Raw genomic sequence first — 18,023 nt, forward strand, 5'->3', positions numbered from 1 at the left:
TGTCTTTGTGGATTCCCTGGTCAGTCTAAATAGGTATACCCCCGTAATAGTTCAGAAATGGTTCAGATTTGTAACTTCTGCCGAGTCTTGATCTTAAACAGTCAGTGGCAATCAATTGGTCAGCATGAAAAAATAACATTTTGTTTTCTTTAAAACCTTTTACTAGTGTTTGTTGTGGAACCTGCCCAAAAAGCAGAATGATCCTTTTGACAGGGAAGGTTCACTACAGCTTGCTGAGGACATGCAGGTTCTTTGGGGCAGTTAGTCCATAGATTTCACCATCAAAAGCACTTTCCTGAAAAATTAGAATGAAAATCTGTTGGCTCCACCATCATGGTAGTGCTTGTCAGTAACTAGAGGCTCAGTTGCACTTAGTACACTTCCTCTGCCTGAAAAGAGAGTTTTCTGGAAACTAGCAAACTGATAGCAACGATTGGCTAGTTGGAAATAACTTTGGTGTTTCTGTTCTGTTTTGTTTTCTAAATTACAACCCCTTCCTTTCCTGCTTTCCTAACAGAAGGTATTTCAGACTTACTGCAGTATATGCAGTTGAGCTGTATTTCGTATCCCAATACTTAATTTTTTTCTAGGACTTTCTGCGTAAACCATTATGTCACCTACAGATAGGGATCATTTTGTTCCTCTGCCTGTGTTTATGGCTTTGCTTTCTGACAAGCGAGCTTTTTAAGGCATACCTTTCTACCATTTATTTCTCTGCTGTCTAAGAAATACGAACAGCCACTTCTGATCTTTTTGCATCTATTCTTCTTTCCAAAGCTGACTGCATCTAAAAAATAACCCAATCCCTGTCAGATCTGCACTCATGCAAACCATTCTGCCCCATCACATAAGCAACTAAGAGCAAAGCTGCATGTATCATCAACAGAACTGGACCCATGGATACCCACACACACTACAGAGATGAAATGCCAACGTGACTCCCACTCATTGATTAGCACATGAACTCTCTTCCTCATAGGCTGCTGCTCATAAGCAACTCATAAGTATTTATATGTCAGAGAGCTGATCTCTAAACTGTATATCACCTCTGAAACACAACTCAGTCTTCATGTATAACACACAAAGTTTTCAAAGGAAAATGAGTACTCCATGTCGAGATGAATTAACCAATGTAGTAATGAACAGTTTTCATAATGTAACTCATTTTCATTGAGAGAAAAATAGTCCTGGTGCTGTTGGGGCAAAATAACACTATATTTACTGTCTTTTCTTTCCCCTTGGACAAAATTAAGGCCATGGTATAAGCAATCCAGATAGAGAGGTGGCCTCTGACTCAGGAAGACAGACAGGTTCAGGTCCTGCCTCAGATACATACTGGCTTATCTGAAGCTAGGCAAGTCATTCAGTCTCTTGGCACCCTCAACATCTGTTCTAAGACTGTATGTTATACAATATTTCCAATTTGCATTAGCAGAGGGAACTTCCATACTACTGGTTCCCCATACAGATGAAATCCTAGGATCACACCAAAAAGAAAAAGTAATAATCCAACTTTATTCCATCCTGTCTTCAAGGATTTTATATCTTATTGGAGAGTGGAGCTTCGTTTCTGTCAAACTCAACAGAGTTTTATGTCAGTAAAGACATCATTTAAACAGGGCTGTAGGTCCCACCATATAGAGCTCTTTGACTTGAGATGACTTTTCCAGGATTGCTGTAGGCAGAGGAGTTAATGGAAAGAGTGTTAGAGATGGGAAGACTGGAGTCTGGTCCCAATTTGGGCCGAACAGAGTAAATTTAATCCCCTCTTAATATGCCAGCCCTTCGCAAGACAGCTTGCTATTTCCTCATCACTGCTACTCCCCTGCTCCAACTCTTCTGTTCTCCAGGGTCAGCATCTCTGGTTCCTTCACTTGGTTTTGACAGGGCAGGAGAAACACCTTTTACTCTTATGCCAAATGCATTAGTTTTTAATTTATTGCTAGCCCAGAAAATATCGGCCAGAGTTGGATCTTTATAAATGTCGATGAGAATTGTAGGAAAAAATAGGAGAAATTAGCATGTAATCACTCAATGAAGATTCAAATTCTTATTTTCTAAAAAAAAAGTTCCATTAGAGCACCATAAGTAAAAGGAATCTCTAATGAGCTGGGTTCATATCCCTACTAGGGAAAAAAGACCAGATATTGTCATAAGGCTTATTTTTATTTGTCTGAGCTCTCTGTCCAATGTCCCCTAAAGCTTCATCTCTCCTGCTAAGAGACGCTAAACCACTACACTCTTTCCTCCAAAGCACATGAAACCACTAGTACACGTTTTTCCCATAGAACTTTAAACTGTGTGCTGCATTGATTCTTCTACTCTCAGACCTGATTTGATTTTAAACTATGTTCTTGTGGCAAAAGGAAAATGGGTGGAAAGTGACATTTGACCATTTCCTGCGCAATAGCTGCTTAGAGGAAAAACTTAATCCTTCCCCCTGAGGAGTTTGTAGCTACAAATTCCTCTCGTGGTCACTGTGGTAACCCCATGAGGCCATGCCTGCTGCTTCTAGGGAACCAATACAGGACCTGGCCCTACCTCTCACACATGTAGCTATCTCTTGGGGCAATACTCCAGTACTGTTGTTTATCCATACTTTCTCTTCCTCTGTCCCCAAATCTGGTTGGAACTGAAAGAACTAAGATCTCTCTGTGCCCATGAACAACATTGTCATTAGGTTGATGAAAGGAACAAAAGAATATTTGCTCCCTTGGCTTTTATTGTTTGCTGCTAGACTAAATGACAAAAATTTCTGATAATCTTAGTCATGATTTGATTTGAAAATTGTGTGCCCTCAGCAACATTGCAAACTCAAACTTGTGCCCCCTGTGTATTCCTGTCTTCTGTGGCTTTAAGCTTTCAAAGCATATTGAAATTACAAAAGAAATGCAGGTAATAGAGAACAGAATTTTCTGGCACTAAGAACATGGTCATGTGTTAAAGTCATATTTTAAAACTTTAATTGCGTGCTCCTGTGTCACACTCTAGGAGGATGCTACTTTGACCACTCTCAGACCCTGCTCTCCTTGGAGTTGTCACCATACAAACTGTTCTCTGATGTATATTCTCCTCCGTTTTCAGACTGACTTATTGTCTTTTAAGGGCAATATGAATAGAAAGCTACTGTATTCTACCTTAGAGTTTGTACTTATCACTTGTAATTTTTCTTCATGTCCACTCGTTCCTAGTTGCTGCTCTCATGAACATCTCTAGAATGACGCTTCATTCGTGTCTTGCACATGGTGAATTTAATAGCAGCCATTGTGATAGAAATATCGTAGACCAGAGACAGGCACATTCCCATCAGTAAGGATTTGATCCTTGTGTTTTGTCCCTTGCTGCTTTGAAACATTGTTTGGAAGGAATGCATTGTCTCAGAAGAGAGATGCGGTTTTTTTTAGCTGCTTTCCAATTGTGGGACACAACAAATATTTGTTAGAAAATCTGTTATTATTTGCAGTTATGAAACAGAAGGTTGCCTGCCCTGCCTGAAATCCTTTCCTCTACTGCTCTTATCAGAATTTTTAAACCTTTTTTTAAATCTCTTTCTTTATCCATGCTAGGAATTCTTATTGGGCTTGTGTCCCATAAGTATTTTCTTTGAGGCTTTACTTGTAGATGTTTTTAAGTAGTTGTCTTCTGAGTTTGTTCTTGAGCTTCCCTGTCACCGTAATAGCTTTTTGCGTACAGGTTCTTTTGTTGTTGTTTGCTCATTTTCCCAGCCTTTTTCTTGACTTTGGGCTTTGTGTTAGAGTTGAGCTCTGTTTTGTGGGGTGGGGGTGCTGTCTTTTACTTTTACATCCTTCTGCTACTTTCATGGATAAGTTTGGCGTCCTGTAAGTTGTTGGTGCTTCCAAAGTGCTGTGATCCAGAGAGAGCTCTTGGTCGATAACTCTGATCCTTACCCAAGTATGACCCGTTCTCCCTTACAACTGCATCTGCTTCTTCTTGTCCAGGAACTGTGACCCAGAACTGGTGAATGGGTGACAGAACTTTCAGATGGTGCCTAATCAGGGATCCCCTGGAATATCTTTCTGACCAGGTTTTTGGTACCTCTAATATCCCTGAGTGCTACTGCTGCCCTGTAGCCAGCATCATTTCTATAGCGCTGTGTTTCTGGCCTCCACCCCAATGTCTGCAGACCTCTCTTTCTATCCCCTTAATCTTCCCTGGGCTGGAAAAAATGACTCATTGTGATTTTGTCTTGACTTGCCTGCTCAGAATTCAGTTTTTATGTCAGTGTGGAAGAGGTTCTAGGTAAGCTGAAGAGAAGTTGCTAAAGTCTCCTTCTACCATCTTGATTCTACCTCCATTGTTCTCTGATAAACTCCTCTTACTTAGCTGTTGTGTCCAGATCTGCCTTTCTCATCTTTATCCCCTCAGCACCTCCACTACTGATCTCTTCATTGACCCTTTATAGGATGGTACCTGTGGATCCGCAGTATTATTCCTCAGAGATAAAGCAGCACTTCTCATAAGGTCTGGTTTTCTCCTCCTCTTAGGGAAGAGCTCATTGCTGTTACTTAATTCCAAACATTCACTGGTAATTCTTTCCTTTTTCTTCTCTGTCATTTTCTTTTACTTTTTAACTTCCTGACACTAAGAATTCCTCTCCAACTCTTCAGTTCCTTTTTCCTTTTTCTTTTAACATCAAAGCCTATTTCACATTTTAAAAAATTGCTCCTGACATCATGTGAGCTGCTGAGACAACACCTGGACTGGTCCTGCCTACCTCCCCTCACCCCACCCCCACTGCTTTCCTGCCTTGACACTCTGTTCACTATCATGGCCATGTGCCATTACCTCGCTCTGCTCCTGGCCACCTCCAGTCTGCTTACGGACAACAACTTCCAGTGACAAGTGGCTGATACAGGCAGTGCCCGCCTCATGCTAGTAGAGTTCTTCTGACCCTAGTGTGGACATTGTAAGAGGCTTGCCCCAGAATATGAAGTTTCAGTACCTAGGCTAAAAGGAATAGTTCCTTTAGCGAAGGCTGATTGTACTGCCAACTCAAATACCTGTAATAAATATGGAGTCAGTGATGGAATTTTGAGTCATCTGAAGAAGAGGCAGGCTTCAATTCCTCTCACAAATACAGAAGATTTTGAGAGATTCATTAGTGACAAAGCTACTTCCATGCTGGATTTCTTCAAAGACTTATTCATTGAATCTGTCTCAGACTTCCTGAAAGCAGCTACAAACTTGAGGGAAAACTACCACTTTGCACACATGCCATTGTTGATGATCTAGGGAGGAAGTATGATCCTCATGGAGAGGGTATCGCTTTGTTCTGGCCTCCACATCTCGCTAACAGATTTGAGGAAAACACTATACAGTACACAAAGGAAAAGATAACCAGTGACAAAATTTAAAAAATTTATCCAGGAGAACATTTTTGGTATTTGCCCTCACATGAAGAAGATAACAAAGACTTAGTCCAGGGCAAGGATCTACTTGGATTACTATGATGTGGACTCTGAGATGAATGCTAAAAGGTCCGTCCGACTACTGGAAAAAGAGTAATGATGGTGGCACAGAAATTCCTGAAACCTTGACAGAAACTCAACTTGGCTCTTGCTAGTCACAAAACTTTTTAGCCATGAACTTTCTGACTTTGGCTTGAAAAGGACCTTTGGGGATGTGCCTGCTGTGGCCATCAAAACTGTGAAAGGAGAGAAATGTGTTATGCAAGAGTTCTCCATGAAGAGAAGGCCCTGAGCAATTCCTAAAAAATTCCTTTGATGGCATCCTGAGGAGTTACTTAAAGTCTGAGCCAATCCCAGAGAATAATGATGGACCTGTGAAGGTAGTGGTTGCTTAGAACTTTGATCAAATTGTGACTACTGATAAAGATGTTCTGATGTTATTTTATGGCCCCTGGAGCCCAGGTACAAAGAGTTGGAAGAAAAGCTCAACAAAGATCCCAGTATTGTCATGGCAAATATGGCTGCTACAGCAGTGAGGTACCTTCTTCATATGAAGTCAGAGGTTCCCCTACTACATCTCTCCAGCCAATAATAAGCAGAATCTACAGAAATATAAAGGTTCCATAAAAGTAGTGACTTTATTAACTACTTAGAAAGAGAACCTGTAAATCCTCCTGTGATTCAAGAGAAAAAAATCCGAATAGAAGGCAAAGGAAGATCTCTAAAGTAGCAGCCACAAACAGACCACTTTGTATAAGGACTTTTACCCATGATAGGGAAACCAGTGCCACAGGGGATGAGTGGATAGCAGGGATGTCATTTGAATCCTGTTTAATTTTCTCTAAGCTGTTTATTTAGGTACACTGTTAATGGAAATACCAGGACCAGTTGATATTTGGGGGGGAGGGGGTTGCTGGAAGTAAGTGGAGGATTATTTGTGTTAGAATCTGTGTTATTTGTGTTAGAATGTGTTAGGATGGGGTGGAGTTGAATTAGGTGTTATTTCCTCTTTTTTTTTTTTGTACATTTGGAACAGTAACAATAAATGAACTTCCTTTTTTAAAAAAATCACTCCTTTCCCCCTTAAGAGTGGAGAGATATTTCTCAAGTTGTTTTACTTTCTCTTCTAAAAGGACTGGTACTTTTGAGTTTACAGAAGTCATTTGTCTTTTTGCCATGGCTATCACCCAATCTGTGTAGGCCATTACTTAAGTCTCCCTGCTCTTAATACTTTAGAACAAGATTCTCAGTTCTCATATTGTATTTGTTCATAGCTCTTGCTACTAGTCCTTGTTCTAATTAGTCATTTGCCTCAATTGGCCCATGAGTAGAACCACTACACTCTCTGTCAGGCCTGGTAAAGTTTGTCATCTTGTCATCAGAGCTTATCCGTTGGAGCCCCTGAATATATCCCTGGGTGTAAAAGCAAGCCTTGAATCCTAATTTAGCCTCTGGTGACTTTGGACAAGTCAGTCAACAAGCACTTATGAAGCACTTACTATGTGCCAGGAACTCTTCTAAGTACCAAGGTACTACCCCCTGCCACAGGGCAAAAACAACATGTAAATAACATATAGGGTTTAGCAGAGCGTTACCTTTTGGGAGGATCATAAAAAAAAAGAACACTCTCTGATCTTCAGGTAAAGTGGATTGGAGAGCGAATGGAAAGGTAACTTGAGATTATTTTTCATCCTGATAATTTGTTAGAAAGGTACTTTGAAAAGTGATCTAATGATGTAATTCAAGGCTTTTCATTTCTTCATATTAAGGCACCATGCAAACATTATTTAACTCTCCCAACAACCTCCCTGAGGTCATTGTTAATTATCCCAGTACACAGATGAGGAAACCCAGATGCATAGAAGGTAAATGATTTTGTTCAAGGCCAAAGAGTGAGTCAGTTGTAGGTAGAGCCAAAATTCAAAACTCTTATTTACTGACCGGTTTCATGCTATATGACCCCCAAAACTCAACATTGCACCCCTGTCAAAAAAAAAACCTCTTTAAGCATGATTGTGGAATTGATTTTGTTTTAAACAACAAATATCAAACTTTGCTCTCAGCTGTTTAAGAGCACTTTGCTGAGGTAGCCACTGATGCCTTTTTCTGTGGGAAAGCTTTATGAGGACTCTCCTTTTGACACACTGTTCATTCCTCTGGGGATGGGGGAAGGGTAACAGCTAATCTAGTCACATCAATAGCCTTCTGTTCTCTAGAATTATGCAGTGCTCCCATGCATATTTTCTTCAGACCAGACACAGCATTTTCCTCTGTTTGCTTTTAACTCTATGATTAACCCAGATGCCTCTACTGTGCTTCTTTTTAGGCCTCAAGAAGAACTTAGTAGGTAATATGACACTGTTCCAGTAGGAAGGGTGGACCTTTTAGTCTAGAGAAGGTCTGAGATTTGGGGTGTGTTTATTCTTTCCAGTGGCAGTGCTGGACAGTAGCGACAAAGTCAAAGTTCCCTGGACTGTCTGACTGACTGTTCATGTTACGATACAAACTGACATGGTAAAGCATGTACCACACATAGTTGTTAGTTGTACACATAGGAAACACTGACAAAGCTGAATAGCACTGATAGAATGGTCCTTCCACATCCCTTTTCCTTCCTGTCAGCCATGACTGCAGAGTGGCTTCTGCCTTAGGGTTGACTGCTTTGTGCCTGGGACTTTAAGGTGACCACAGACATAGTCTTCTCCAATGGCAAATATTTCTTTTTCCCCTTGAACGATAGCATTCTTTATAAAACCGGATTTTCTTTAAGGGCTCAAAATGCACATTCCCATTAAGATCTAGCACTTCCCTGTTCTCACCCCTGGTTGCGTGTTGTGCCTTCTGTCTGGCTTGTGGTCTCTCTCCAGAGGTCCTGGCACTGTATCACAGATCGAGTCTCTTGCTGGTGTTTTAATGGCATCCCATTTTGAAGTGCAGATTAGTTGGGACTTTATTGAATTTTTCATAACTCAACTGCTGCTTCTATAGCCTAAGGCAAATTGCCAGCTTTTCTATGGTGAGTGCTGCTAGCCTTAACTATGTAAGTAGCTTCTCTTCCCATCCCTGCCTCCCTCCGCCCCAAACCTGTTACCCTTGGCCCAAATGAATTCTCAGGCCTTGTACCAAATTCAGCGTTTCACATAGCAAAGGATTGGATGTCCTGAAACTGTTGTTACATAATTGTGGATTGGCTTTCACCCATTCTGCATTACTTCTTCCTGTGACAGCATAATACAGACTGGCAACAGTAATTAGGTCTAAAAAGAAGCAAATCACAGACCCCAGAAGACAGAGAACACTTGCAGCCCCTTAAGTACATTATATGAAACCTCAGTATCCTGTTTCGCTTGCATCATTAATTTTAATTAAATGATGATACTTCTCCCTATAAACACTTAGACGCTTTCCCTAAACCTTAAGCTTGTAACCTGCAAATTTGCATGGTGCACAAAGGTCAGATAAAGAGTTTAGCCAGTCCTCGGTTATTGACCACGGTGGGAGCCACAGCATTTAATAGGCAGATAGATTCTACCATTGCCTTTGAGCAGCCAGTACCAGAGACAGCTCCTTCACTGCCACTTTTAGATTGTAAATAAAATTAACCCTTCCTGTTCCTCCTGTGCAGTTCAGAGGAACAATGACAAGACAGTAGGATGGAGTTGGGAGAGCCTGGGTCCATGTCCTTGCCTCAGCACTCACTGGCTGTGTGAACATGAGCAAGTCGTTTGACCTCTAAGCTTCGGTTTCCTCAGCTGTGAAATGGGGATGTTACCTATAGAACCCACCTTGAGGAGTTGCTGCGAATTTCAAGCGAGATAATGTGTTCTGAGTAGTTTGTGAACTTTAAAGTTTTATATAGGTGTGAGCTACTATTACTGATAACTTAGACCTGCTGTGTGCTCCTCCCTCGTGGATGTTTTCCAAGAACACAACACATGTTACCCCCAAGTTGTATTGTCATGTGGTTTTCTGAGCTCTTTCATACTCACAAACCATTTTGTCCTTTTACAGCAGCACTGTGTGGCAGATTGGATAGGTGCTGCTAGCTTCATTTTCCAGGTGAGGACACTTAGTCACACATATACTAGATGGAAGAGATAGGGCGAGGACTTTGGAAAATAGCAACATATGATGAAAAGTCTGGGCTGCAGCCCCTGCCCTTAATGAGCATACAGTCTAGTTAGCTGGGCGCCTGAACATAACAATTAGAAGACAATAAAACAGATGATTAAGTGCCAGGTTCTACATGACAGAGACGTAGTGCTGTGGGAGGGCAAGAAGGTTCCACGCTTAGCAGTGTCTAGCACATAGTAAATACCTGATAAATGTTTGTTGATTGAAATGCTTGTTGAAGAAGGGAAAAGACTAATGTGGTTTGGTTTCATAAGGGATAGAGGGGGTGAGATTTTAACTAGGCCTGGAGGGATGCTTGAGTTTAAAGATGGGGAAGATTTTATAGGTGTAAGCTGTGCCATCTCTTTAGAAAATATCCACAGAGTGGGAGCACACAGCATGTCTAGATTATTTCTAATAGTAGCTAACATTTATATAGAAATTTAAACTTTGCAGATTACTTAGAAATCAAGAAGGAAATATATGTAAAACATTTTAAAAACCTTAAAATACTATAAATATCAGCTATTACTCAAGGTAGGTGGAGGAGACTCAGTAGAGCAAAGGCTTTAAACTTTAATGGGACATATGTTCAATTATATATTTTCCATCATGAGTCCATCTTAGCATTGATGGGAGAAAAAAAGAACACAGAGCACCCTACCACCACCACCACCAACTTAAAAGATATAGGATAATAATTCATGGCTTAGTAACATCTCAGGGTTTCTCCAAATATCTCAATTTTCAATCCCAAATAAATTTAGATGAATAGATAATATATCTCTTTAAGAATGAAGTGGATCATCTTCCTTCCTCATCCACCTCCATCCCAACCTTGCTCTTATTTCCCTGCTGGCTTCAGGACCTGTCAGTCAGCTTCTCAGCCCATTTGAGCTTAGCCCAGGGCCTCCAGAAGCCCTTCCAGGTCAGATATGAGAGGCTGGAGGCCTGTGTAGCCCACTGAAGATCACCATGGTGGCAGGAATCTCGCTATACAGGCCCCCTCCGCCCCTGCAACTTTCCTAGTTTTTGAGACCCTTGGAAGGCATCAAAAGAACTCCCAAGCTCACACCTCATCTCAGAAGACCCCTTCAGGGCTTTCCCCTTTGTTGCCCCTCATGATTCAGAACAATTAGTAAACACAGGCCAAGACCATGCTAGAACTACAGAAGAGGACAGCAGATGCCTTCAGGACTTCCAGTGCTGGGTAGAGGGCTTATTAAGTTGAATTGAACAGGGCTCAACTGGCTGTGTTGTTGGTAGACAAAGGAAAACTTGACTAAACTTGGGGAGGATCTAGTGGAGGCAAGATTAGCTCCTAGGTGTGCAAACCCTCCCTGCCTCCCTCCCACTGTCCATTGATGCCTGGAGGACCAGTACCTGCTGGCTCCACAAAGCTCCCTCTCAGCCTGCCTCTCTGGAAAGGAGAGTGCCCTAAGCAGGCAGGGTTGGAAGCCATGGCCTCCTTGGCATTACTGGAACCAGAGAAAGCTTTCAAAACTGCGTCTCTGAAAATATCCACTTCCTTCACCCCAGAATAAGTTGGCCCCTGACATCTAGGAAGGACTATGGAAGTAGAAATTCTTTAAGTGCCAAGTGGACCTACTTTAAAAAGCACAACCCCATACTTTGCATTGGGCAGCTTTGACTTGGGCAGACTCAATGAGGGTAGTAGAAATAATAGAGTAGAAAACTCGGTGTGAAAATCCCAGAAAGGTACATACCTCATTCTGGCAAAAAGCCCCCTTCACAGTCCTCCTCTTCTGAAAGATTGTTGACTCATGTATGCCCCAACATGCAGTTTCCTTATTTCAAGGCCCAATCTTGATGGCACTACTAGAAGCTTCTCTGACTGGATCTGTTTGAAAAATCCCTCATTTTTCCTTTTTCCTGCCACTAAGGAAGATAGCCCCTGGAATCCAAAAATTCTGTAGCAAAAGGGGAATCTTTGCAGCAGCTGGTTGGACTAGATGGCCTCAAATTTCCCTTCTGACTGATTTTGTGATTATATAACAATTGAGTATAGCAATCATTTCTAAAAGATGATAGGACCAACATTATTTTGGAATCAAAGAATATTTTCTGGCAGACATTGCCTATTGATATTTTGTGAGTGCATCTAAATTTGTGATATTAAAAAAACTAATAAAACATTGTTTACTGGGGTGGGGGGGGGATGACGTTAAGCCAACAGACTAAATGTACACTGTTGTCAAGATCCTGTGCTAGGTACTGAAAAAGGGGGAAGAAAAAAAGATGAAGCTGGAGTCTCTGCTGTCCAGGAAAACTAGGAAGAGTAAAAAGGAAGGGACTGTGTGGGGGGAAGACAAGAGGAAGTCATTGTATCAAAAGGGAAGAGAGTGCACAATTCCAAAAGGGTCCTAGCCTCATGGAACAGTAACGAATAGAATGGTTTAGAAAACTTCAAGAAATACAGCGAATGGTAGTGAACATTTTCTGCCCTTCCCATCTTTCTATCCCTTTCCCCCTTCACTCCTGATCCTTCCTGCTAGATGTCTTGCCCACAAATATATATAATTCCCTCCCTCTATTCTTCCCACTCTCCTTCCTTCCCTCTCTTCTTTTCTTCCTTCCTTCCATAGTTAAGTGATGCCGTGGATGGAGCACTGGGCCTAGAATTAAAGGGAACTTGAGTTCATATCTAACCTCAGACACTTATTAAATGTGTGACCCTGTTTCCTCAACTGTAAGATGGGGATAAGTAAGGCAACTGCCTCACATGTTGTTTTGCCGATCAAATGAGAATACTTGTAAAGAACTTAGCAAGTACCTGGCACATAACAGGCACTTAATAAATGCTAGTTCTCTTCCGCTTCCCTCTGCCCCCTTTTCTGTTTCAGATAGGACTTCTCAGAAAAGCAACATTATATGTAGCAGAAAGAGCTCTAGGTTTGTAAAATTTGAAACCTGGGTTTAAATTTTTGTTGTTGTTCAGTTGTGTCTGACTCTTCATAATTGCAGTGTCTGCCACTTCCTTCTCTAGCTCATTTTACAGATGACAAAACTGAGGCAAACAGGGTTAGTTGGCTTGCCCAAGGTCACACAGCTAGTGTCTGAAGCCAGATTTGAACTCAGGAAAATGAATCTTCCTGGTGCCTGGCCTAGCATTCTATCTACCTAGCTGCCCCTGGGTTTGAATCCTGCTTCTAATATTTAATGTGACCATGAGCAAGTTGCTTAATTTCTCTGAGCCTTAGTCTCATCATTTCAGTGAGTACTCAAAAGTTTGAGGTGAAAATCAAATGAGTTAATCTATTGTATAACTCTGTAAAGCTTAAAGTGGTAGCTAGATAGATCTTTTTGTCATCATCCATAGTCCATCCATCCATCATCCATTATCCCTGTTAGGATAGTTTAAACTTAAATGAGTCTGTGCTTTTCCCCAATAATTAGCCATTCTAGGCTTTAGTCAGATCAGGAGAAGACAGGGAGGAAATGGCCCATTATTCTAAGGGATTCTACTAGGCTTCCTCCTTGCCTTTCAGAAAGGTAAATCATATCATTACAGTTGACCTGTGCACTCATGAGAGAGGCACAGCACATGATGGTGAATGTCCTTTCCAAATTCAGAGTGCCTGCCAACAAAGTTAAGACTTCATCAAGCCGTGCCAAGTTTAATCAAGAGTGGAGGGGGTCAAAATGGTGTTAGGACATGGATTTTACTATACCACTAAAAGGGTGCATTTGGGTCTTTGAATATTTGGCCTTTAAATTCATCACCTTGTATCTCCCTCCAGGGACTTTTGAAAGTTAGTTCACATACACACAATCACCCATGGAGTTTTAATTTTTAACATTGACAATGGATTTCTCTGCCTCAACACATCAGTAAGATGAAATGTTTAATTTTAGAATAATTAATGTGCTTCTGATTTGTCTTTTCAAATAGGTTGTTAGATGAGGCAGATTGCAGAATGCTTATATAATAATACATATATTTACTACTTTTAAGGATCACAAAGACTTTCTTTCCAGCATCTCTGTGAGGTAGATAGGGTAAGTGACTTACCTTGAGTTACATGGCTATTAAGTATATACCAGCTAGAAGGAAATTCCTGATCTTCTGGTTCCCTGTCTAGCATTCCTTCAACTATGCCACAAATGTTCCATTATTTGAAGCTCTTATGATTGTTAAATTTACTCTATCAGGGTGCAGAGAACACCTCCTAGAAGAAGCAAAACCTGAATCCATCAGTGACACACCCGACCTGGCCCTGCCACCTGAAATGCCTATCTTGATTGATTTTCACGCACTGAAAGATATCCTGGGGCCACCGATGTATGAAATGGAGGTGACTTTTCCTGTTTCTCTGTTTATCCTAAAATGGTTTAATCTAGCCATTGCTTATTGTTTTGAAATTTGGATGTGGAGTTGAGGTGGGTAGTAGTCTTTTCTATTTTGTTTATTTACAGTTAAGATCTGTTTTCCATGTGGCACAAAAGTGGCATCAAGGTCTCCCTTTACTATGATCTAGTCTGCACTGCTTTTTTTTCCCACTATCCAATCCCACTTTGAGAGAAAAGCCACAAACTTTCTCTAGTGTAACAGGTCTCCTTTTTTGCACATCTGTATTCTTGGTGTATATTTCCTTTAAAAGTAGGATTTCTTAGGATTGGGGGGAGAGCTAGTACAAGATAACTGCTTGAAAATGAGCACCAGAGATGACCGCCCATTCAGGCCTAGATTCCATCCTCAGGATGCTGTTCTATTGTTGTTTCCTTTCAGCTCAAACTCGTGTGTGCGTCTCCACCCATTTCCTTTCCTTCCTACATCTCACAAACTTCATCCCCTCTGAGCTCCAAGACCATAGCAGAGCTGGGATGGACATGAGAACTTGAGGGAGGAAGTTGCTTGAAATAGATATTTGTCTGTGACTGAGGTAGTCTTCTTTAATGCATTTTATTCTGTTTTTGTATTTAGCTAAGCCACTAGGAAAACTTTTGGGGGGAAAGTGTTGTTAATATTAGTAGGGGTTTTTTGTTTGTTGTTTTTTTTTTTTGGCACATCTTTATTCAGAAGTGCAATGCAGCCAGCACCTCATTTATGACATGAAGGTACATTTCAACACAGGGTGAGTGCCAGAAAATAATAATCCTTATTGGACATTTGGAATGACTATCAATGGAAATTGTTTGACCAGAGTCACACCAGGAGTGAGGCAGCCTTATCTTATACTCCCTTTTATGGAAACGGGTTTGTATTTGCATAGCGTTTTCAGTTCATAAATAAAGGTTATAGTCCTGGGCAGCAGCTGTAATGGAGAGCAGAATCTGTCAGAATCATTGGGGTTTGCTTGTAGGACTTAGAGTGCCCTTCAAATAGGGTTTCTGCAGGATTTTTAAGGCCTTAAGGTAACATAATCCACTTGAACTTGATAAAACCTTGGGGTTCTGGGCATTGAGCTTCTAGATTATAAAGCCCTAAAAATGGTTTGGTGAGGAAAATGATAAACTGTGACTTTGCAGTATCAGTGGGGCCACTTTAATCCATTTAATCAATTTAATTCTAGCAAAAGTATGTTCTAGCAGTTCACTGTGAATAATTAGATTAGGGCAACACCAGAATGGTCCATGTTACTAATGTGGAAAAGTGGAAAGTGGATTTGGACTTAGAGGCCCCTGAGTTTGAATCTCAGAGGCTTTGCACTATCCTCCTTGTGGCCTCAGGCTATCAGTCACTTCACTGGTTCAGATGAAGGGATCAGACTAGATGATCTTGGAGATCACATCCGGCTCTAATCCATGAGGGTGGGGTGGACATACACTTCAACCTTCCTCCAAACTTCTTTATTGGTATTATTTTTGGAGGTAGTCTGGAACTCTAGGAGCTGTGACAAAGGAAAAAAACAAAGGGGAATTGATTAGAAATTTTATAAGCACCGTTTAACAGTTCTAAATAGTTAATGCCCAATGAAGGAATTCCACTTCACTTTGCTTATAGAGTTTTTATTCTGTGTACAAATGAGCCCTATTATACTTACACGAATCTGGAGGGTAGTTTGATAATATACCACAACATCTTGGTACCCTTTCCAAATTTCCTCTTTGAGCTCAACAGCTTAGGTCTCAGAAGACAGACACTTTTCTTCCCCAAGCTTACAGAGGAGGCCATGTTCTGGGGGGTTTCTCAAAACTGTCTAGATAGTCTGATCATTAATAATGGGCATTAGCCCTAACTCACCTCACTGCTCTATGTTTCTCAAGATTCCACATCTCTATAAAAAGGATAATATTTCTTAGACTCTCTACTATGCTTCACAAAGGTGTTGTGAGAAAAGTACTACAAAAATTTAAGCTATAGTTGGGAAGCTGAAACATTAAGTCCTGCTTCCCTGCCTCCCCAGTAGTTAGGTTTAGGGAGAAAATGCCAGGTGGGTAAAATACCATTTTTAGTGCTTTCTAAAAAATTTGGTCAAATGTGTACTAAACTCCTACTATATATGCAAGGCATAAGCAGGGATATAACACAGAGCGGGGCTGTCCAAAATGCAGCCCACAGCACGATTTACGCGCCTACCTACAAGCATAGAAATTTACATAAATGCTTTAGTGAACAAAGCCGAGCTACCACAGAGGTCTCACTAAAATAGCAAATCGAAATATATTGCCTGTTGTTTCAATAAAAACCTACGGTTGGACAGCCTTGACATAGAGGATAGAGTGCTGGATGTGGAGTCAGAAGACCTGAGTACATATCTCACCTCTGGCATTAGGGCAAATCACTCGCCATCTTAGCCTAGTTTCTTCATCTATAAAACGGGAATAATAACCATGGTACCTCACACAATCATGGTGAGGTTTAAATGAGAAAAGATTAAGATAAAACACTTTGAAAATCTTGAAGAACTATATAAATGTCAGTTATCGTTTCTGTCCTATGCCAATGAAACCACAAATCTTTCTTGAATTCGTGTATATATTCAAGGCACCGTCAATAGCTACCAGGAATATAAAAAGAGTTATGTTGCCTTCTCTCTAAGATTCAACAAAGAGAAATTTGTAACAATCAGCCGCATGGATCCATCTCATCTAGCTAAGAGTACTTTTAAAGTTGTCTAATGTATTAGTGAGCTAGACCACCACCACCCCCCCCCCCCCAGCACTCCCACTCCCACCTCACTGTCAGATTGAATTTCCCAAATGATCAAGGTCACATGGGTTCTTGACGCTTGTGTACCTGTGGTTTAGGGAGAGTGCCGTATAGGTTACTTTCAACACAAAGATAGCTCCAAATAAGAACAGTTAGCTCTGACTTTAGAGAAGTCTTACTGTAGTTGGCAGTTATAAAAGAGGCCTAGAATAACAAATAAATATTCCTAGTTTTTCCCATGCAAATTCCTTCAGTTTTCTGTCTCAGAAAACCAACCAATCAAAGCATCTTTTGTGCTATCTAGTTTTCTGGCCACAGGATTTTAGGCCCCTCTAACATCAGTATTGTATTTTTGCTTGCAGTTTGCGATTCCATTCAGATTTTAGAAATCATCTAACACCATACTGAGACACCAGCAAACCCTTAAACTGTACCCCCTGCCCTGTCCATGCACACATGCACATACGCCCGCATACACACACACACACTCTAAATACTGATATGTTTGTTAGAAGTTTAAAATGCCTCTAATGAGAGTTAACCCTAGTTAACCCAGGTGCATTAATTGATGCAAAAAACATAATTTTACTTTGAAAAAAAAAATTTCATCCAACTATTTTCTTGGCCCTATGTCAGTTGACACAGCTTAGTCCTGGAAAGGTCTTCTTAAATTCCAGCCTTATTTAGAGATCAGGCATCAGCTCTTCCTTACAATTTTGATGTTATCTATTTTAAGGAAAGTTTGAAGTCATTTCTCCTGTCTGTAGTCTTAATATACCTGATTCATTATGTGGGAGATTCAGTAGAGTTCATTTTTTTGTGGCTGACCCATTGCAACCCTTTTGTGGTTTAGAATCTGCTGTAATTTTGGTATTAACCTATCTCCAATAGTGTATTAACCTAAAGAGAATTTCCCATTTATCAAGAATTGCATGGGAAGTCATTTTATAAATGACACTTCTATTTTAGAACTTTAGAAGGAGTATTGGTTTGGTAATTTCAGGGTAGAAGTATCTTTGTAAAGATTATGATAAAGTCTAAAAAGCAAATGAAGAGAAACCTCTCCTATGGTTCTCCATGCCCATTAGGCTGTATATTATATAGCAAAAGAGAGGAAAAACAAAGGCTTTTTTTAAGGATAATCACTTGGTTTCATTTAATCTTTCCTTAGAAAAGACAAAGCATCAAGCCAGTCCAGCCAGTGACATTTTGAAAACTTAAGAGTGAATATCTCACTTAACTTTCAGTGAAACCAGAGGAAGCTGTTAAAGAAAGGAGCATAACCATATCAAGTGTCCCCAAGAATCACAGCATCAGAAATTAAGAAGGGTGTCATGATACAGTAGAGAAAGAACTCTTCTTATTCA

The 18,023-nt window shown here is 40.6% G+C and overlaps 1 protein-coding gene across 1 annotated transcript in view; it reads left to right on the forward strand.

Annotated features, from left to right (window-relative positions):
* Nucleotides 1-18,023, forward strand: part of LONP2 (lon peptidase 2, peroxisomal) — a 124,264-nt gene that overhangs the window by 92,371 nt on the left and 13,870 nt on the right. Inside the window, exon 12 of the mRNA XM_036751625.1 lies at nt 13,716-13,858. Within this exon, the coding sequence (XP_036607520.1) occupies nt 13,716-13,858 (143 nt within the window). The remainder of the gene's footprint in view (nt 1-13,715; nt 13,859-18,023) is intronic.

This window comes from Trichosurus vulpecula, chromosome 3 (assembly GCF_011100635.1).
Source record: "Trichosurus vulpecula isolate mTriVul1 chromosome 3, mTriVul1.pri, whole genome shotgun sequence".
In the NCBI taxonomy this organism is placed as follows: domain Eukaryota; kingdom Metazoa; phylum Chordata; class Mammalia; order Diprotodontia; family Phalangeridae; genus Trichosurus; species Trichosurus vulpecula.